The sequence below is a fragment of the Sphaerodactylus townsendi genome, linkage group LG01, assembly GCF_021028975.2.
Source record: "Sphaerodactylus townsendi isolate TG3544 linkage group LG01, MPM_Stown_v2.3, whole genome shotgun sequence".
Classification (NCBI taxonomy): domain Eukaryota; kingdom Metazoa; phylum Chordata; class Lepidosauria; order Squamata; family Sphaerodactylidae; genus Sphaerodactylus; species Sphaerodactylus townsendi.
Window position 1 is genome coordinate 184664109 of NC_059425.1, and position 22861 is coordinate 184686969.

Below are 22861 nucleotides of genomic sequence, written 5' to 3' on the forward strand. Positions count from 1 at the left end.
TATTGTTGAGACCATACTGTTTTTGTTGACTCCCTTTTTCACTTACGGAGCTAGTTTACTGTTTTTCTTTGAAATAAATATTCAAAAACATTTATTTAACCTACTGATGCCTCAATTAATGTAATTTTATTGGTATCTATTTTTATTTTTGAAATTTACCATTAGCTGATGCATTTCCCACCCTCAACTTATATGCGAGTCAATAAGTTTTCCCAGTTTTTGGTGGTAAAATTAGGTGCCTCGACTTATATGCGGGTTGACTTATACATGAGTATATATGGGTATGTCTTTCAGTGGCTATGACATCTATTTTGGTAGGATTGCTGGTAGCATGGGGGGAGACAGATTAATGTGTTTCTGTCTTTTAATATTAATTATTGGGGTCTTAGATATGTCCCTCGTATCTACAGCACCACCTCTCCCCTTATGCTCTACCACAACTTCACTGATCTAAACAAGGTCTTTGGGGTGGCAACCTGCCAGTTGGCAGAATCAACAACCATTCAGCCAGGTGCATTCTCCATTGTGGCTCCCAGCTTTTATAGTAGTGAGCCTGAGGAAGTCAAGAAGGCTCCCACACTTCTGGAAAACTATGCCATAGTTTGCACTGGCAAGCAAAAAGCATTTGAAACCTGGATTTTTGCAAAAAGATTGCTAGTTTTGCAATTTTTGTAAAACTCAGGTTGAAATAAATATAACAGGCTGAGCCCGTTTTGGGGAAGAGACATGTGCAAAGTTCTTCTCCAAAACAGGATATTTTTCTTCCTCAGTGGTTATATTTGTACTGTGCAGAATCCACCTATGTAGAGCAGAATTATTTAGGAGGTATTAAAGGGAATAGGGCTATAGCCAGTGGCGTAGCGCCAGGGTGAAAGGGGGTGCGTGATGCACCAGGGGCGCGTCGGTGGGGGGCGTGGTGGGGGTTTTCCGGGACATGGCAGGGGCGCAGGAGGCAAGTGTGCCCTGGATGCAGTTCCCCCTCACTCTGGCCCTGGCTATAACAGAATGGTTCAGATAGGTTCCCTTCAAAAAAGGGAACAGGAATATGTGAACAATGTTATTACATTTTGCTGTATGTGCTATCATACTCCAGCTGTATTATATTTCTACTCTTGGAATAGAAAGAGTATTACATTTCTATTCATGGAGTACAAAGAGTCGTCAATCTCCAGGTGGGGCGTGGAGATTGCCCAGAATTACAAATGATGTACAGAGATTAGCTCTCCTGGAGGCAATGGCTCTTTTGGAGGATGGATTTCATGGCGTTAAACTCTGATGAGATCCCTCCCCTCCTCAAACCCTGCCCTCCCCGGGCTCCACTCCACAAATCTCTAGGAATTTCCCACCCCAGACTTGGCAACCATTTCTGCATTGTTTAACGTGCCTGTTTAATTCTTGCCTGTTTCAGAGTTTCGCTTTGTATTAGTTATGACGGCTTACGTTGTGTAGTCTGAGTCTCGTGAGAAAGACAGACTATAAATAATGTAATAACAAATAAATGATTGTGTTGCATGCCTGCATTTTTCTGTGTAGGGTGTTTTTGTAAAACGTTTTGTAGAAACAGAGGTCGATTCCCCACAGCAAATGTATAACAGGTTGCAAGGAACCCATTTTCTTTTTTCCCGTACGCAAGTGTGCCATTCGGGCAGCCTATGGAAACAATCTGGGTTGCTTTCGCACCTTTGCACCGAGACTCTTCTCTTTTTTTATTTGCTGCAACACAGGTCGAATCCCCACTACCGCCTTAGCCAGGTTTCAGAACACAAACTAACCAGGTTTGTGTGGCAGATGTTTGTGTGGCAGATTCCATTGCTTGTGTGGCAGATTCCGTTTCTGGTTCTCGTTCTCCCCGTTAATCCGCGTTCTGGCAGGACCTGGTTGCAAGTGGCATAGACCCCATTAACACGGTTCAGAGCTGATCCGAGGGGAGGGATAAGGGTTGAACCCCTGACTTGTTTTCCGCCCTGGAGTGTGACGCAGAATTTGGGCAACCAATCAGCACTGCGATGCACATTCAGCCTTTCCTTGGTTTCATTTCCGCTTTTGCGATCGGCCAGCAGAAGGGGACGCAAACGTTAAAACAGTCAAATGTGTAACTTTGAATCATTCATGGTTTACAATAGGGTGGACGCATTAACCGGTTTGTACAGTCAAACAGTTAAATGTTGTCCTTTTACACGCTTGGTTTTCTCTTAATCATCACTCTACAATGTAACGTTTCCGCAGTGGGAAAAGGTCCCGCCCCATCAAGGCACGCCAGCCAATCAGGGGAGACCGGCGAAGCAAGCTAGCCTGGTAGTGGGGATTGCTAAGAGTTCTGCAACCGGGTGTGTCTGCTGTGTGCTCGCTGTGGTGGGGAGAGAGAAACTCCGATGAAGAGGACACGGTTTCACAACGAACAGGTTTGGATCTGCGTGCAAATTTCAAGTGGGGATTTGACCACATGGGTAGCTACACAGTCATGCAGAAATGAACCCCTACAGCCATGCCAATCGTCCCACAATCCAATTGGCTGCACCTGTGTAGATGCGCAAGCGCAACATGCGATTTTTAAAAAAAAGATAAAGGGGTCTCCCTGCAATGACAGGGCAATGGCAGGCGGATTCTCCCTGACTGTGGATGGCACGGTGGAAGGGAGGGAAATAAAGTGCCTCCTCCTTGACATGGGAGCAGCTCCCACCCAGGATTTTGCAAAAGGATTGCTGATTTAGCGATTTTCAAAAATCCCGGGTTAAGGGAAATAAAATGAGGCAGACTGTGTTTTGGGGATGCCACCTGTGAGAAGTCCCCTCCCCAACGGTTTGTATTGTGTCCCACCCCCGTTACATTTGGCCTGTGCAAAATCCACCAGAGTCAGGGTCATGATGCAGTTATCGTGTTTCCCCGAATATAAGACAGTGTCTTATATTAATTTTTGCTCCCAAAGATGCGCTATGTCTTATTTCCGGGGATGTCTTATATTTCTGTGTTCCTGTTTGTCGGGCATGCTTCCAAACAAAAACTTTGCTACGTCTTACTTTGGGGGGATGCCTTATATTTCGCACTTCAGCAAAACCTCTACTACGTCTTATTTTCCGGGGATGTCTTATATTCGGGAAAATAGGGTAGAATATCAGACTAGAATTTCCCTACTGTCACATGGGAGCTGGCTAGTTGACTCCATTGGGGCAGTCACTTTCTGTCAGCTTAACCTGTCTCACAGGGTTGTTGTTGTTGTAAGGATAAAACCAGAAGGTAGAACTGTGCTTGCTATTTTGAGCTCCTTCCCAAAAGCTCTCCACAAGAATATACTAGACCAGTGATTCTCAACCAGGGTTCTGTGATACCCTGGGGTACCATGACAATGCTACCGCCTGCCCCCCCCCCCCCACCGGAATCAAATGGATTTTAAAGGGGCGGGGGGAGGGGGTTTGGAAACCTCATGGGCTTCCTTTAAACAACATTTAAAACAGCATTGTTTTCTTTGCCTAAATGCAGTGTGGATTGGGGGGGGGGTAGATTTAAAGGGAGCTTTCCCTTTAAATCCCCCCAAATCCATGCCGAATTTAGGCAAACAAACAACACGGCTGTCAATGCTGCTTTCCCTCCCCTCCCCCCCCCCTGCTTGCCACTCCCCCCACCTACAGGCCAAAAAAGGAAAAAACCCTTAAAAATGTAACAAAATTTCAAATGAATCTCAAGGGTACCTTGAGATATGAAGAGCAAGGTCAAGGGTACTGCGACGTCGAAAAGGTTGGGAAACACTGTACTAAACAGAGGAGATCTCCCTCTCTCCTGGCTTTCTACTAACTATGCAAAGCTGAATTATTCAAGACAACGCTTCTCAACTCAAGTAATAGGATTACACTGTACAAAATGATTCACAAAGTTATGTGAATAAATTATTGGAGTCTATACTACTGCTTATGGTTTGGTGTAAGTAGGATATTATGTAAGTTTTGCATCATTGCAGACTTTTGGTTAGCTCTACTACCCTAATCCTATTACATTGTTTATTTAGTGTTGATTGCATTGATTCCCTCTGTGTAATCCGCTTCAAATTTCTGAGAGAAAGGCAGACTGTGAAAAATGTAAGTAAAAAATAAATATCACAACTAAGCTTGTTTGGTAAAATCGGCAGATAGGGAAAGAAACCAAAAAGAATAGTTTATTGATTATGAGTTCCTGCATTGCAGGGAGTTGGACTTGATGGCCCTTGGGGTCTCTTCCAACTCTATGATTCTATGAAAAATGGCTAATTAGAAATGTACTTTGGTATCTGGAGTCAGCATGGTGAGTAGATAGTGTGACCAGACGTCCCGCTTTTGGTGGGACAGTCCCGCTTTTGACTAATTTGTTCCGCGTCCCACGGGGTTTTTAAAATGTCCCGATTTTTGGAAAGCTGCCACACCTCGCCTCTGGGCCCCCTGTGACAGGGCTGGAACAGGGCTTCTTCTGGCAGTGTGGCAGCCCTCCGTGCTGCTGCACTGCCTCTGGGGCACCCCCCCGTGACAGGGCTGTCCGTTTGGCAGTGTGGGTGAAGCCTTCCCGACGCTACAGCCGCGATCGTTTCTGGAGTTCCCGCCTTCCCACCCTGTGACAGGGCGGGAAACAGGGGAGCGCCCCAGAAGGCAGTGCGCTCCTGCAGCTGCGCGCGCGCACCCCCCCAATGTGGTCCCACTTTAAAAAGGTGAAAATCTGGTCACCTTATGTGTAGAGCCAGTGCAGTGTAGCAGTTAAGGTATCGTACTAGGCTGTGGAAAACCTAGGTTCGAATCCCCACTCTGCCATGAAAACTTGCTGGGTGATTTTGGGCCAGTGTGAAGAAAAACTACTCTGCCTGGCACAAAAGAACAGCAATAAAACCATAAACTTTAATAGAAATTATTAAAAGCACTATATTCAATAGCCCAATATAAACAATAATGTAATAATGCAATATTCAGATCCCCTGAAGATGCCAGCTACAGATGCAGGCAAAACATCAGGAGAGAATGCTGCTAGAACACGGCCATAAAGCCCGGAAACCACACAGCACCCCAATAATGCAATACGCAAACAACACACTAACAGACAGAAAGGGGGATCCCAAAATATGCCAAAAGACAATGAGTCTGTTTAAATAATATCTTATAACTGAATTCCAAGGATTTCACTGAAGGGATATTATTTATACAGAGAATCTTTTTTGCAGATTTATTTATACAGAGAATCTTTTTTGCAGATTTTGGGATCCCTTTTCTGTCAGCGTTCATGTATTGCATTATTGTTTCCATTGTTTATATTTGGGTTATTGGATATAGTGCTTTTAATCATTACTGTTAAAGTTTATGCTGTTCTTTTGAGCCAGGCAGAGTAATTTTTCTTCATTAATGATTTTGGGCCAATCCCATACTCTAAATCTCGACCCTGGCAAGTATTTGGATGGGAGACCTCCAAGGAATACTGGAAATACTGAGATACCGAGCCAGATAATGGCAAATCACCTCTGAACACTTCTTGCCTTGAAAACCCTACAGGGTCACCATAAGTCAGCTATGAATTGACAGCATGCACACAAAACCCAGTGTCTATTTCTGGATTCTTTTTGTGAGAGCAGAAGTGTTTCCCGTCCTCCTTAAATAAAATAATCTCCGGGTTTTGGGGAGGGGGGTTGCTTTTAAACATTTTAAGTGGGGTTCTGCATTGTTTTTCAGAATATTGTTTCAAATGCAAAAGGCCACTATTCATTTATTTAGATTTGATTGGGATGAATGTCAAGAAGTGCATTTTAAGTAGCTGAAGGTTCATGTTAGAATGCAATAATAGGTTGTGTTTGCATTACAGGCAGTATAAGAGAAGAGACACTGACAAGCAGTCCCAATCTGAATGATTATTTTATTAAGGATATTTTTTCGCCAAATATGCTTTTGCACAGTTGCTTGAAACTTCCAGTTATCTGTCGACTTAGTTCTGAGTTGCGCCCAGCATTAATAAATGACCTGCTGAGAATCCCCAAACTGAAGCTCCTGCGCATGCGCAATGGCGCTTCACCAACCGCCGAGCAAGATAGAGCGCTGAGGCGATGATTGAGAGCTTGACACAGTGCCCTGCGCCTATCGATTGTTCTGGGATTGATTCTACTTCGTCGTCGCCATGACAACGATTGTCACAGGGCTACCCAATGACGAGGTACTTCGAGCAGCTTCCGTTGACAGGCCTGGAAGGCAGCTCACAGCCACCGGGGATCGTGCCATGTTTATCGGAAGTTAAAGCCGTCTCCAGGACGACCATTGGGCGGATCCTCACCCAATTGGCCGCATATGAATATATAGTAATGGAGACGCTCTGGCCAAGGCATCTTTGTGGTGAAAGCTCGTTTTTCTCGGGGAAAAGGGACCACGGAATTCAGTTTAAATCCCGGAAGTGCCTCTCTAGGATCAAATTGTCAGCAGGAAGCGGAAGCGGGGGAGGCGGAGTAAGCGCGTGGAGCTGAAGTCGCTCTTGTCGCGTAAGGTGAGAGTTTGGTGTGATGGGTGGGAAGACTCAAGTGCGAATCCCCATTTTGCCTTAGAAGCTCGCTGGGCCAGTCACAGGCTCTCAGCTGATAGTCTACCTCTCAGGGTTGTTGTGGAGTGACAATAGGAAAGGTGTCAGTTTAGTCTTGTCCACTCTCTTGGCCTGATGTCTGTGAAAGTGTTGTTGGATTAAGTGCGTGTGTGGGGAGGGGCGGTAAGGTGCAGTCCCTCAGTCAAAGCTCTGCTCACAACTTGAGTCTGATTTTAACGGAAGTCGGTTTGAGGTAGCTGGCTGAAGGTTTCAGCGACCCAGGGGACCCAGATGTAAGCTGCAGTGCCATAAAACAGTGGGGGTTAAGAATTTGTCCGATAGAGGTGAGAGCCTTGTGGGGCAGAGGGATAAACTGCAGTACTGCAGTCCAATCTCTGCTCACAGCCTGAGTTTGATCCCGACAGAAGTCAGTTTCAGGAAGGCAGTTCAAGGTTTTCTCAGCTTTTCATCCTGCCGAGGTTGCTAAAATGAGTACCCAGGTGTTGGGAGTAAAGTGTAGATGACTGGAGAAACCAATGGGAAATCACCCCATCGACATAGTCTGCCTAGTAAACATTATGATGTGATATCACCCTGTGGGTCAGTAATGACTAATTCTTGTGGTTATAAGGTGGTTGTGATTGATAATTCTCACACAGTCTGTTTTGAGTATCTATTTACTTTATTTATACACCTTGTCTTTCTCCATAGCTTAGATCCAAAGCAGCTCACATTAATCTCTTCTCCTTTTTATCCTAATATCAATCCTGTGAAGTGGGATTTGTGACAAAGTGGGGATTTGAACTGGGGTTTTCTGGATCCTTGACAGATACCCACCTACTTTCCACAGTGGCTTTCACTTTAAAAAACAACAACAAGGAGACATGATAGCTATGTTTAAATATTTGAAGGGATGTCAAGTCGAAGAGGGAGCAAGCTTGTTTTCTGCTGCCTCAGAGACTAGGACACGGAGTAATGGATTCAAGGTGCAGGAAAAGAGATTCCACCTAAATAGTAGGAAGAACTTTCTGACTGTCAGGGCTGTTCAACAGTGGAATTCACTGCCTTGGAGAATGGTGGAGTCTCCTTCTTTGGAGGTTTTTAAACAGTGGCTGGATGATCATATGTCAGGAGTGCTTTGAGTGTGTGTTCTTGCACGGGAGAGGGTTGGACTTGATGGCCCTTGCAGTCTCTTCCAACTCTACGATTCTAACTAACACACACACAGAGACAACAAAAATGCTTCATTAACTGTTTTGTTTTCCAGGGTGGCCTAAAACCAATTTGAAGATGGACATACGGCCAAACCACACGCTTTACATCAACAACGTTAATGACAAAATTAAGAAGGAAGGTATGAAAATAACTCATTGCTTCCACTTAGGCTGAAGGTTTAGTACAATTGGCAGCAATTGTGTCAGACAGAACAGAAGAGAAAATGACCTAACTTCAAAGAAGTTGGGTGCCCACGAAGCTGAGTGAAATTAAATCTATTTAAACAATGAAATATATTTTTGACAACGGCTCATGCATATATATGTTAAAAACAGGCCCTTATGACAGTAAGTATAATGTTCATAATCTAAACCCCACATGCCAAATGTGTTTTGTCCCCTAGGCCATCTTCAGTGATCTAGTTACAATATATTATGCACACATACACATAAATTGACAAATAGAATGATTAGAATTTTGTATCAGCCCAGGTATGTATTTTATGATATATTCCAAATAGATGTATTGATGAAGGCTTACGTGGCCCGAATCAACTGGCTATTGTAGGTTTTCCAGGCCGTGTGGCCACAGTCTAGTAGTTTTTGCTCATAATCTTTTGCCTGCATTCATGGCTGGCATCTTCAGAGGAATGGGTGACATGCCTGAAGATGGCAGCCATAGATTGCAAGCAAAACGTTAGGAACGAACACTACCAGACCACGACCACACAGCCTGAAAAACCCACAACAATCAATATTCCAAACAGACTTTGTGCCTATGAAATCAGATTGTTTCTAAAGTTTGTTTAGACTGCATCCAAGGAATGCAGTCCAAGTATTTCCTTCTGTTATTAATTCAGGCCTGTATTGGCATTCCATATTACAATAAAACAATTGTCCATAAAAAAACAGATAAATACGTCAAACATATACACATAGTGTAATATTTGTAGTTCAGACTCTTATCAATGGTAGTCCCATGTGTAATATTTGTAGTTCAGAGTCTTATCAATGGTGTAGTCCAAACGGAAGGATTTCCTTCTAAAGCGAGCTGATGTTACATGTAGATATCAGCCAGACTGTTTTGACTGTTACCTGGCCAGTTATGAGAAGTATTTATAAAACAGCATCATAACCTGCCTTGAGATCTTTCAAGGAAAAGGAATTTGTTGTGCAAATAAAAACGCGATAATGCTTGTGGCTTTTTTCTTAACAGAACTGAAAAGGTCTTTATATGCGCTGTTTTCCCAGTTTGGCCACGTTGTGGACATCGTGGCTATGAAGACGATGAAGATGCGAGGACAGGCCTTTGTGATATTCAAGGAGCTTGGGTCATCCACCAATGCCCTGAGGCAGCTGCAGGGCTTTCCATTTTATGGCAAGCCAATGGTAAATGTTATTATTATTATTACTTCAAATCTGGGATCACATCTCCCCATACTGCCCCCAGATGGCATTTTGCCAAACGGGTAGTAACCTTGTAGTGGTCTCTGGCACCAAGGATATTCAGTTGGCTCTGGCCTGGCGTAGTGGCTAAGAGCAGGTGCACACTGATCTGGAGGAACCGGGTTTGATTCCCAGCTCTGTCGCTTTAGTTGTGGAGGCTTATCTGGGGAATTCAGATTAGCCGGCGCACTCCCACACATGCCAGCTGGGTGACCTTGGGCAAGTCACAGCTTTCCAGAGCTCTCTCAGCCCCACCCACCCCACAGGGTGTTTGTTGTGAGGGAGGAAGGGAAAGGAGATTGTCAGTTCCTTTGAGTCTCCTACAGGAGAGAAAGGGGGGATACAAATCCAAACTCTTCTTCTTCTTCTAACATCTGTCATGAGGGACCTGCGGGATCTTGGCCAGTTCCGCAGGGCCTGCAAGATGGAGGTGTTCTACTGGGGCTTTGGTTGAGGTAGCCGTGGTTCCTTTCCCATCTTGCTGGTCTCCTGACCCTCTCCCCGCCCCCGCCCCCGATTGTCATGAACTGAATTGAATTATGATGGGGTGGGGGTTGAAAGTGCTTTAGGCTCCATTAGGACCCTTTTAGGGTACCCCAATCATTGACGTAAATTGGTGCTATGTTTTAATGTTCATTATGATTGGTAGTTATTGTTGAATTTGAATTTTGAGATGAACTTGTTAAATTATACGTGTTCACGGCCCTGAGCCTAGCCTTTGGCTCTAATAAAATCAACGACATTTAAAGCATTTGTTAGCCACCTTTTGACTTTGCAGATCTCCAGGCTGCTTAAAATGTAAATAAAACAATAGTTGTAAAACATAACAGACCACAATTGATAACCTCCAGTTAGAACTGCCAGTAAACAAACATGCAGTCCTGAATAAAACCACCTTCAGAAGCCTCCTGAAATCAAAAGTGGGGTGCTAGGGGAGGTTGTTCCATAACCGTGGGGCTCCCACTGAACAGGCCCTGTCTCATGTACCCACCAGATGAACTTCTTTGATTGGTGCCACAATCAAGAAGGCCACTTCCTGTGATCTTAGTTTTTGGACTGGAACATATGGGGGAAGATGGTCATTTCAAGCCATGTAGGACTTGCTTTACTCCTAATATGTGTAAAATCTTTGACCAGAAGAGGTTAATAATCTGCACTGGTCAAATATCTGGGTAAATTTAGCTAGACCAGAGTGCAGGAGATTTTAGTTCGATCGGTGAAGTGTACGGGTCCTTGGGATTTCTGCAAATATTTAGTGCTCTGCTATATCCATTTAATTCGAAGTGTAGCCAGAAAAAAGAAATTAGAATTTTTGGTCATAGAAATTGTTTATTGGTTGTTGTGTGTGTGTCATGAAATGGATTTTTTTTTAAAAAAAATGTGTTAAATCTTGTTTTAACAGCGCATTCAATATGCAAAAACTGACTCCGATCTCATTTCGAAAATGCGCGGGACGTTCGCCGACAAAGAGAAGAGGAAAGAGAAAAAGAAGACAAAGTTGCTGGAACAGTCCGCAAACGCAGCAAACAAGAAGCCCAATCAGGTGAGGTATATTTGCAAGTTAGTTTTTCAGGAGTTGTAAATGTAACTGATCAGAGAATAAAACCTCTTAAGTGTGTGGTTGTGTAAGAACGGTTAACTACAGGCATAAGATAACTCTATTGGAATGTGTCCAGAAGAGGATTATGCATGTTCTGATTGCTGCAACGGGCCCTTTTCAGCTCCAAAACTGATCTGTTTGCATCGGGGTCATAGCAAGTGGAAAGGAACCCCTAAATCTGGCCTGGTTGAGCAGGGCAGGAACCGTTGCTCTTAGAAAAAGAGAAGTTACGGAATGCAGGCCTGTCTATTTAATGTCACTCTGATGGGTTCTGTGGACTTTATTTTCTGAGTCAGGATAACTTCTGATGCTTCTGCTTGAGGTCCGTTCAAACCTTCAAAAATACTAACCTTTTTTTTCGCTCCAAACCCTATTTGAGCCTGCGGGCCTCTTTGGGATTCTGACACACTGTGGCACAGTGTGACGTGGACGTGAAATGGCTGCCACGAAGTGGAACTAGCCACAAAATGATTGCAGTAGCTTAACTTTGGATCCCTAGCGTAGATTCTAGTGCCATGGTGGCGTCTGCTGCCAAACCAGTGAGTCCAAAAATTAGCACAGCCAATCAAATCTCCAGTGGCCGTTCAGAAGCCATGCCAGGGAAAAGCCCCACTTGGCCTCTCACACTTTCTAAAAACTCTTGGCAGGCATCTCTTGGTCTGAAGCATCCTGAGCTGTAGTGGTCAGAATAGGGTTTACATGTTCTAGGGCAGGGGTCTGCAACCTGCGGCTCTCCAGATGTTCATGGACTACAATTCCCATCAGCCTCTGCCACCATGGCCAGACTTTCTTATCCCAGTCTCCCAAACTTTTCCATCCTCTCCCCCTTCTGATAGTTTAAAGTAGGACTGTAGAAGGGGTGAAGTTGGAGATAATAGTTTGCTTTTAAGGGTTATCAAATGTTGATACATTGCCATCTGTTACTGCTGTATCTTTTAATGTTCAGTTTTAAATAGTTGAATGCGATTTTAATAATGTTTGAAACCTATGTAAGTGACCCTGAGCCTGGGTCTGGCCGCGATAGGGTGGGGTAGAAACAGTGGTGGGATCCAAAAATTTTAATAACAGGTTCCGATGGTGGTGGGATTCAAACAGTGGCGTCGCCGCACACACACACCTCCGGTCCCTATTGGGCAGGGAGGTTGCTTTAGTAACCCCTTCTCGGCACTCAGAAAAAATTAGTAACCACTTCTAGAGAAGTGGTGAGAACTGGTTGGATCCCACCTCTGGGTAGAAATATAATATAATAAGCGAATAAAATTAGATGAGCACTCTGTATATGAAAATTGTAATTTTTCCCCTGGGTAATTGTAATTTTTCCCCTAGCTTTATTGGCAAGGGGGGGATAAGTGCGTTTTGGGTCACGATGGCTTACGGCACAATAAGCTTGTTAAATTTTGAGGTGCCACAAGAGTCTTTATTGTCCCACCCGATCTTGTGGCTTAAAACCCACGGCGTCATCAGAACAGTGGTATCGAAGGATCTCGTAGCCTTCTGGGGAGACAGGGACCTTTAACATAGTTTCTCCTCTTATCCCTGGTGTCTGTGGAGATGACGCAGAAACGAAGCCATGAAAGAAGGGAGAGTCGACATGCGTAAAATTGGTAATTTTTATTGGCAAAAATCTCAGTGCTGCAAGCGCTCTGTGTAGCATGAAAGCTCAGGGGTTGTTTTGACAAAATTTCCTCTTTCTGTGGGGCAGAAATAAAAACAGACTGTGGTACCATTCTTTCTTCATAGGTTTCTCTCCATGTTTCTGGTATTTTCTGTCCTTTTAATATCTTCTTATATAATCTTTGTAATTCAGGTATTAAGATTTCTGCCATTTCTTTGTAATACTCTGCTGTAAATCCATCTAAACTGGGAGACTTGTTATTCTTTAATTCTTTTATTACTAAGCCTATTTCTTCGTGTGTTATATCTTTCTCAATACTTTGTTTTTCCTTCTTTCTTCATAGGGAGCAAACCAGAATTCAGCGAACGCCCAAGCCAACTCTTCGCAGAACCAACAGGTAATTTTCTCTCGAGCAAATTCAAATAGATTTTTGCACTTATCTGTCTCGAGCGACATATTTGTGTGCGCAGATAACTGGGTTTTGTCTGAAGCAAGACTTCTGTAACTTGTTTCTAATAACCATCAGTTGTCCTCCCTCCTAGAAAATGGTGTGGTTTTTTCCTCTCCCCCCCCCCCATTTTTTTCACAGTGCATAAATTGAGTTCCAAGTGTGCAGTCAGATTTGATCCTTCTAACTGTGTTTCAGCCTTTGTTCTGGTAGCATCCAAATGGGCAGGCTGAATAATTTCTAAATATAAGCATGTTTGTGTGTGTGTATATATATAATCAAGCTATGTGGGTATTAGGAATTTCTCTCCTGGGCTGGTCTTAGACAAACCTGAAGGAGACTCTGACAACTCTGTTGTGTAGCTTTTGTTAATTAACACAGAGGCCGTGCTCTTGGAAAAAGTAGCAAAATTTCTTTTACAAGTGACAGAACTTTCTAAGTAACGTCCAATGCTAGATACAGTTTATCTGTCTGTGTTTTGAATGTACGTTTGATTTGTACTTCAGAAATGTCTGTAACGCTCTGGAGCCTATTTTCATATGCCTAATAAAGGTTGTTGTATTATTATAATCAAGGCTCCACAGCCTTTTTTAGCTATTGGGCTCCTTTGAAATTATGACACAGTGAGACAGGCTCAGCCACAAAATGGCTGCCAAAAAACAGCTGCGGCATGAAGAAAAGCCAGTAACACAGTGAAGGTCCTTGTGCTGTGGTGGCAGCTGCTGTCCAAAAATCTGCGCATCCAATCAGAAGTCTTGGTGGGGTGGGCAAAAACCCCACCTGGCCCTGCCCACTTTTCTAACAGCACTTGGGGGATGCCACGGGGCCCAGCAGCACCATGTTGGGGGACCCCTGATGGAATAAGCTGCCACGGGAGGTGGTGATGGCCACTAACCTGGATAGCTTTAAAAGGGGCTTGGACAGATTTATGGAGGAATCATCTATGGCTACCAATCTTGATCCTCCTTGATCTGAGATTGCAATGCCTTAGCAGACCAGGTGCCGGGCAGCAACAGCTGCAGACGGCCCTTGCTTTCACATTCTGCATGTGAGCTCCCAAAGGCACCTGGTGGGCCACTGCGAGTAGCAGAGAGCTGGACTAGATGGACTCTGGTCTGATCCAGCTGGTTTGTTCTTATGTTTTCCCCCTAGCTGCTGCTCAGCTAACATGGCTGTCGTGTAGTACCTTGCATGCAAACTGGGTGAGATTTAAAGACTGTATGGAGTAAGCTTAGGTTGCCTTGGATCCTCCTTTTGAGGGTGGAAAGTCTTGTGCTTAGGGGAAATGGTTTTCTTGCTGCTTCTCTACCTGCTGTGACCCGGGATGCTTTCAGGGAGTTTTGGGTTTCAGCAGGAGGTGGAGCAAAAAAGTCCCTAGCCGCTGGATCCAGGCACAGTTTCAGAGCTATTCTGAACCAAAAACCATAGAGTTTTATTCATTTATACCCTCTTTTACTCTCCAGCAAGGCCCTAACGCAGCTTACAACATTGTTCCCTCCTCCATTCCATCTACGCAATAACCCAGTTCGGTCGGTTCGGTCCAGAGCATGTGACTGGCCTCAGGTCACAGCAAGTTTCCATGGCAGAGTGGAGATTCGAATCTGGGTCTCTCAGCTCCTACCCTGACACTCCGCCCACTCGGTCACGCTATCTGTTTTATAGGACAGCTTTAACAGCCTCAGGCCATAATCTTAAAAATACTTTCATGGGGGTAAGCCTCGGGGAACGAAACAACATTTAATGACAAGTAGATCTGTTTAGAACTGGTCCCCCGGTGATTTCCAGTGCAATTTTGTGCCGAGTTACTTCAGTCGGGAGTAAAATTACATAGGATTGCACCGTCACATATCTCTTCTGCTTGCCAAATGGAACATTCACATTAGTCAAATAACTGTGATCCACGAGTGCCAGCAGAAGACAGGTGAACTGTTTCGGATAGCAAACATACCCATGTCTGTTTGTTTATTCCAGGTGCCTGATAATCCACCCAACTACATCCTTTTCCTGAACAATTTGCCAGAGGAGACCAACGAGATGATGCTGTCCATGCTGTTCAATCAGTAAGTATATTTGAAAATTTGGGGCTGTTTTTTTTTCTCCTGCTTCTCGCTGATTACATGTTTTGTCAACCTCTGATTCTGAGAAGACCCCGAGGTGAAAGAAAGACATCCCTGGATTTATCAGGCCCTTCACGGCAGCCTTTGATTTTTGATTTCTAAGTGCTTCTGTGCCTTGGAATCAAACTGTACCCCTGCCATTTGTATAGGGTGCATTGTGCCAGTTCGGTACTTGTTTTAACAATCACTTTTTATCCAGCAGTGGCGTAGTGGTTAAGAGCAGGTGCATTCTAATCTGAAGGAACCGGGTTTAATTCCCCACTCTGCTGCTTGAGCTGCGGAGGCTTATCTGGGGAATTCAGATTAGCCTGTGTACTCCAACACACGGCAGCTGGGTGACCTTGGGCTAGTCACAGTTCTTCTGAGCTCGCTCAGCTCCACCTACCTCACAGGGTGTTTGTTGTGAGGAGGGAAGGGAAAGCAGTTTAGTCAGCCCCTTTGAGTCTCCCTACAACAGAGAAGGGGGGGATATAAATCCAACTCTTCTTCTTCAAAGTGATTTATATCGATATAATGAAATCTGTCAAGTAAGTAACACATTTTCACAGTTCTGTCGGAGTAGATATACCTTTGTGGCATTTCAGCATAAAGCAGAAGAACTTTAGGGTCCATTATAAAAAGCAGTATCACAGGCTTGTAATAGAAAAGAATTGCAATGCATCTTACTGCAGATAAAGGCTCATTGTATACAAAAAATTCAAATGAATAGCACCACTAGGGTTGAATTCCCAATAAGATCAGGGGGTCCCCTGGAGACCCCTGATTTAGATTGTCTTTAACTGCAATACACATATAATAATGGAAGCCCTTACATACCAAAACTAAGAAACAATAGCATTTAGAAGACTACTGTTTTTCTACATTGCTGGTTTCTAGTTAAGTTAGCTAGGGTTAAGAATATATGCTTTATAAAAATGTCTTTTTAAAATGTCTCAAACCATCTTTTACCTTATCAACACACAGCATGTTTAGACTCATGTTTAGATGTTACTCCGACAGAACGGTAAAAATGTGTGGTCCTAATATAGCATATATGCATTTAGTTGCGTTCCTCCTATTTTTTCCTTAAACCTGTATGGGTGGAGTCAGCTGATGCTTTGGTTATGGGTGGAATTTGCTGCCAGAGGTGGGAGTAATGGCCATAGACATCTGCTTTAAAAGATTGCTAGATTAACAGGATAGGTCTATCAGTGGCTCCTAGCCACAGGGACTAAAGAGAATGTCCACAATTAGAGCCAATAATCTCTGAATGCCAGTGTCAGGAAGCAACCTCTATGCCAGTGATAGTGAACCTTTTTGAGACTGAGTGCCCAAATTGCAAACCGAAACCCGCTTATTTATCGCAAAGTGCCGACATGGCAATTTAACCTGAATACTGAGGTTTTAGTTTAGAAAAAGCGGTTGGCTCCAAGGTGTGTGTTACTCAGGAGTAAGCTCGGTGGTAGTTGGTGGCTTTGCTTTGAAGCAACCATTCAACTCTTCCAACGAGTGAATCACGACCCTAGGAGAGTTTACTCAGAAGCAAGCCCCATTGCCAGAAACCGAGCTTACTCTCAGGTAAAGTTTAGTTCTTCGCATGAAAATCAGTGGGGTTTAACAGCGCTTAACAGGGTTAACTACACTGCTTCCCCAACTAGGTCTTAGGTTTAATTCTAATAATCGAGCCCAGCGGCCCAGGCCAGCCTAGATGTGGGGGGGGGGGGGCTCTGTTTGCACGTGCCCACAGAGAGGGCTCTGAGTGCCCTGGCACCCTGGCACCCATGCCATAGGTTCGCCACCACTGCTCTATGCCCTGTTGTTTGTTTTCTAGAGGAACTGGTTGGCCAGTCTGTGAGGCTGGAGGCTGGACTCTGGACTACTGGTCTTGTCAGATCTTGGAAGCTAAGCAGGGTCAGTCCTGGTTAGCGCTTGGATGGGAGGTGACCAAAGACATTCAGGGTTGCGATGTGAAGGCAGGCAATTGCAAATGACCTCTGAACATCTCTTGCCTTTGAAAATTCCATGAAAGGGTGTCATGAGTCAGCTGCAACTTGACAGCAGCAATTAATGAAAAAGTCTTTGGCTTGCTAACCGTGGATGGGCGTTTTGGGAAGGTATCTAAATTCCGTGGTTCCTGCATATGTATTTCTCCAGTTTTCGGCGGGTTTCTCCTTTAGCAGAACATTTGTAGCGCTCAACTGTATTTTCCATTATGAATTCTACTAATTTCTCAGTCGGCAGAGAACCAAAACAGCCCCATAATTCAGTAAAAACTCCTGAACTAGTCTAAAGCCACTCCGATGGCTCTGATTGGACAGAAAGGCAAGGAATAAACGTGCTAAATAAATATTTCACTCTCTCTTTCTTTCTCCCCAGGTTCCCTGGTTTCAAAGAAGTCCGACTGGTTCCCGGCAGACACGACATTGCATTTGTGGAGTTTGAAAACGACGGCCAGGCGGGTGCGGCACGGGATGCCCTCCAAGGCTTTAAAATCACTCCCTCCCATGCCATGAAAATCACTTACGCCAAGAAGTAAATCGGAAGGATTGGCTGGTGCCCTTTTTTTGAACACGGCATCAGCATTTTGGTAAATGGAAGGCGTGGTTTCTCCAGTTTAAGGTGAAATCGTTTGGATCGTTCAGAGGGACGTCCGTGAAGAGTCTTGTACATACTTTCACAGGAAGCCTAGCTACTTGTGCTGAATTTGTTTTTTTTCTGGTTCATATTCAAGTTTATATTGTGACTTTCTTCATAGCGGTCTCCCTTTTTTAGGGTAGAACCTGCGTTTTCCGAATCATACTCCCATCAGCCCCTACCAGCATGGCCAATTGGCCATGCTGACAGAGGCTGATGGGAATTGTAGTTCCTGAACATCTGGAGAGCCGCAGGTTCCCTACCCCTGCTTTAGGCAGTGTTGTCTGTCGAAGAATAAAGCTGTGTTAATTTCTTTTTAAAAAATGAGAACTGAAGTGTGCCGTTTTATTTCAGCCTTTACCGTTTAATTGGCTGGGATGGGATTTAGATCCACTGAAGAATCTTGAAGGATTTCTGCCCACAGAACACAACTTCCCCCTCCTTTCTCCAGCTTCAGTTCAAAATGCCCCCGCCCCCCCCAGATACCCCTTCCCCAGAAGAGCCTTCTGGCATGGGGTGTGTGTGTGTGTCTTTCTTATGGGTTGGAAGTCTTTCCATCCACAAAAATGCACCAGCGGATCCAACCCTGCCTTTGGAAGCGGAGCCCCATCACGGTGGGAGTGATGGGAAAGCCAATTATGAACCGTTCCCTGTGATCTTCTCTGCATACGTTGGGATTGCGTTCCGCGGGACAAGCGTTCCAGTTTTTGATGATGGAGATAATTATTCTGGCAGTGGCTTTTCCTCTCTTTCCAAATTCTAATCTCTACTGAAAGTTTGCCGAGCCTGGAGAGATAAGCAGATGGCAAAGAAAATCTCCTTCTGACAGCGGAATTCTTCTGTATGAGGCTGTCTTTGATCATACAGAATACGACTGCCAATTGTTCCGGGGGGGAGGGGGGTTTCTCCACGTGTCCTGTTGCCTTTGATAAAACGAGGTCTGATGTGTGAGGCGTTTTTTGTCTTTCCAAATCTCGCACGATATATCTGATCAGCATAGTTTTTACCATTTGCTTTTCATCACCTGTTTCATCCTTGCTCTGAAGCCTGATCCCGCTAGATCCCTACAGGCCTGTATTAATGCTGTTCATAAAGTAATATTTTAAACTAACTCAGAACCGTTCTTTCCTTAAAAGTTGCTTGATACACAAACCCTTTGAACCCCGCTGTAAGGAGAGAAGAATGATAGGGGCTCCACGAGATAGGGGCTCTCTTTGGCCACGATCCTGTGCAAGTGTTACAAGGGAGTAGTAGAAGAAGAAGAGTTGGATTTATATCCCCCCTTTCTTTCCTGTAGGGGACTCAAAGGGGCTTACAAACTCCTTACCCTTCCCCCCTCACAATAAACACCCTGTGAGGTAGGTGGGGCTGAGAGAGCTCAGAAGAACTGTGACTAGCCCAAGGTCACCCAGCTGGCATGTGTTGGAGTGTACAGGTTAATCTGAATTCCCCAGGTAGGCCTCTAAAGCTCAGGTGGCAGAGCTGGGAATCAAACCCGGTTCCTCCAGATTAGAATGTAGCTGCTCTTAACCACTATGTCACTGCTGTATCATTGATCACAGTTGGAATGACTACTGAGTCAGTACTCCTAGATCAAGCAACTTTTAAGCAAAGTAAGGTTCTGGAATACTTTAAAAGATTACTTTTGGGAAATCTTGTGTGTTCAGCACGTTCTTGGCTTCCTGCAGCTACCACACTTTGAGAGCCTAGCTCAGGGGTCTGCAATCTGCAGCTCTCCAGATGTTCATGGACTACAATCCCCATCATCCCCTGCCACCATGGCCAATTGGGCAGGGAGGTTGCTTTAGTAACCCCTTCTCGGCACTCGGAAAAAAATTAGTAACCACTTCTAGAGAAGTGGTGAGAACTGGTTGGATCCCACCTCTGGGTACAAGATCATAGGTCCACCCTCCTAAGCACCCATTTTCTCCAGGGGAAATGATCTCTGTAGTCTGGAGATGAGCTTTAATTCCAGGGGATCCCCAGGTCCCACCTGAAGGTTGGCATCCCTTCTTGCATGTTAAGAAACTGGGATTACCAGGATCCTTTTAAGGTCAAGGGGTGGATTCTCTGGGAGGGCCAGTTGCATGCCCAGATCATACCTTTCCTCCTCTTAGAACCGTGGTGGCGAACCTTTGGCACTCCAGATGTTATGGACGACAATTCCCATCAGCCCCTGCCAATTGGCTGATGGGAATTGTAGTCCATAGCATTTGGCCAAATTTGGCCATAGCATTTGCCAAAGGTTCGCCACCACTGCCTTAGAAGTTTATGGAGAAGAAATGGGGGTGAAAGCAGAATTTCCCCTCCCATGAAAAGCAATAACTCAGTTTCAGAAACCGTTTCACCCACTTCTGTCTTCGGAAAGCTTGATTTGCTCTTAGCCCCAAAAGGGGACAGTGCTCTAGTGCTCACCCGAACAAGCGCCACGGAGTCATCACCGGCGCAGTGATGTCGATTCTGGGTCACGCTGGAAGTTGTTTCCTCGCATCAGGGACAGTGATTGTGCCTCCCTCCATTTTGCTGTCTAGTTTCTTTCCACTTCTCAGCAGGGGGAGATCTCACTAAGTGTGAATTTGGGCTGCAACCCAAAACACCTACTCCCCCCTTCCTCCCAACAGCATTTCAGGGGACATTTGGGACTGTGGATGGAGGGGGCAGGAAAGTCTCTCTTCCAGGGTAGAAGTCCTTCCCATAGCTCCCCTGGATCAAAGTCAGGAGTCTTACTATCACATCACGTGAAACCAGAGGTGGGATCCAGCAGGTTCTCACAGGTTCCCGAGAGTAGGTTACTAATTATTTGTGTGTGCTGAGAGGAGGTTACTAATGGGTGATTTTGCCACGTGATTTTTGCCTTAGTTACGCCCCTCCTCTCAGCAGTAGCGCGCAGAACTTGAAGCAGTCTAGCAGGAGGTGCACCGGCGTAGCGTAAGGTGCCTGGGCGCTTCGCGCATTCGCCTCTCACCCAAGAGCCGGCACCAGCGGCTGTGCCCTTGCCACAGCCTCGCCCAGGAATGCCCCGCCCCCGGAATGCCCAGCCACGCCCCCATCATGCCCCGCCCAGCCCCATTGGCGCTACGCCACAGTTTGAATCCCACCACCATGGGAACCTGTTACTAAAATTTTTGGATCCCACCACTTCGTGAAACCATAGTTAAGACTTAAAAACAACTTGAAAGCAGGGTTTCAACTCCAGGTTTGACTGCCATTACCTAACCATAGTTAGTTCAGTAGCCAGTGTTCAATCTCACTGGTTGCTTGTTTAAACTATGATTTTGTGTTGTGTGGTTGAACCTAACCACTGTCATGAAAAAAATCTCTAAAATGTATATTGCCCAAAGCTGTTAGGCACCAGTGAAGCAGGAGACTATTTTCTTACAATACAAAGAGACAGCAAATACTACATGTGTACGTGTTTGACGTGCCATCAGTCGCAGCTTACTTATGGCAACCCCATAGGGTTTTCAAGGCAAGAGACATTCAGAGGTGGTTTGTCATTGCCTGTTTCTGTGGTGTGACCCTGGACTTCCTTGATGGCCCTTGGGGTCTCTTCCAACTCTATGATTCCTTATGATTCTATGATTCTTAGCATTTGAGATCTGATGAGATCCAGTGAGCCTGAGCCAGCCAGGTAGGGTAAGAGGTGGTTTGCCATTGCCTTCCATTGCATAGCACCCCTAGACTTCATTGATGGTCTCCCACCCAAGTACTAACTGGGGACAATCCTGCTTAGCTTCCAAGATTTGATGAGAATTGAGTAGTCTGCACTATCCAGGTCAGGGTAGAAGTGGTTTGCCATTGCCTTTCTCTGCATGCCAACTCTGGACTTCGTTAATGGTCTCCCACCCAAGTTCTTACCAGGGATAATCTTGCTTAGTTTCCAAGATCTGGTCAGGATGGACTAGTTTGGGCTGTCCAGGTCAGACATGTACTGAATACATTTATATATTTAGATAGGCTGTTGCGTAAGCTGTAGAAACGTTGCTTTGTTTGGTTGGCCTTGAGGTGACCGGAATAAAGTTTTTACAGCGCTGATACTGAAGATTTGAGGCACAGCATATGAAGCTGTTGAAGAACAGTTGGAATAAGTTGTTTGTGCCAAAAGCTTTTTTGAAAAGGCAAATGTTTCATTATACCTTCAGTATGCCCCCTCTAAACAAAAAATCCCATTCAAAAAGCATTTGGCCAACAGTCAAAGGGATTGTTGTGGGTTTTCCGGGATAATGGCCGTGAATACGGTAGATCTTGTTCCTGGCGTTTTGCCTGCATCATGCGGCTGGCATCTTCAGAGATATATAATGTAGAGAAGTCTTATTTTTTACATTATGTCCAGACTTCTAATGTAACAAATAGTAACAGACTTTTCTCTGTGATACACCTCTGGAGTATAAGGACTGAGGGTTCTTCATTCCCGCTTGCATCTGACGAAGAGAGCTTTGACACTTGACAGCTTAAATCTTCAAAATCCAGTCCAGATGCTACTGGACTAAAATCTTGCTTTTCCACTGCAGGCCATCACAACTGCCCTCTGAAAATATTCAGTGGGTTTCTGCTGACCCCCAGTGGCCACATCAGGCTTTAGACTCTAGATTGAAATTAATATGTTTCACTTCTGTGTGTTTTCAGCCTGAGTCTCTGTGTCCTATGCCAAAGCTTTGGGTCTATCTGGGCAGAGTGGAGCTTCCAACTAGGGCTCCACAGGAGTCATTTTAAGAAGCAAAATAGATGCATAACTGTGAATTCTGCTTCAAGACACAGTTTTAGCTTCTGGCGAAGGGGTGGAAAAGACAGCAAGGGGAAAAGAAGCTCGAGGTGCGCCCGCAATAATGCCTCTGCCGCTGTATTTTCCTAACCTACCCCGGAATTGCCGAGGAACGCTTCACTTGCCATGCCCCGTCCAGAGATCCTACGCGGGGTGCACCTGGAAGTCAACCCCCCCCCCGCCCCGGGGGTGCTACATACTGTAGCTACGTGCTCTTCGCAGATTTTATCTTTTACAGCCAGTGATTTGGCAGCAGATGGCAGGACAAGCTGCTCTTGTGAAAACCACGGGGTCTGTATAATCATGCTGCTTATGTCCCAGGGAGCTGAGCGTTTCAATAGAAGCAGCAGCAAGTTTAGGAGTCATATTAGACAGATTAAGAATAAAGTAGATCTAACCAAGCCAACCTCTTCCCCACCACCATGTCTTATTTTTAAGTAGCCCATATATAAATTTCCTTTTCAATTCAATAAGCCTTTATTGGCATATAACACGATAGTATAAAATACAGTTCCAGTTAAAAAGTGAATAGTAAAAGA

At 44.9% G+C, this 22861-nt stretch overlaps 1 protein-coding gene across 2 annotated transcripts; it reads left to right on the top strand.

Annotated features, from left to right (window-relative positions):
* Window positions 1-6218: 6218 nt before the first annotated feature.
* On the top strand, window positions 6219-17887 carry SNRPB2 (small nuclear ribonucleoprotein polypeptide B2). 2 transcript variants are annotated; one of them, XM_048501355.1, is made up of 8 exons: window positions 6219-6474; window positions 7775-7861; window positions 8938-9110; window positions 10570-10710; window positions 12726-12779; window positions 14802-14890; window positions 17303-17683; window positions 17809-17887. In XM_048501355.1, the coding sequence occupies exons 2-7, from the start codon at window positions 7798-7800 to the stop codon at window positions 17460-17462; spliced, it is 681 nt and encodes a 226-aa protein (XP_048357312.1). In that variant the 5' UTR covers window positions 6219-6474; window positions 7775-7797; the 3' UTR covers window positions 17463-17683; window positions 17809-17887. The 2 variants fall into 2 exon arrangements, with proteins under 2 accessions (XP_048357312.1, XP_048357322.1); XM_048501365.1 differs by having other exon boundaries at window positions 6472-6608.
* Window positions 17888-22861: the final 4974 nt, after the last annotated feature.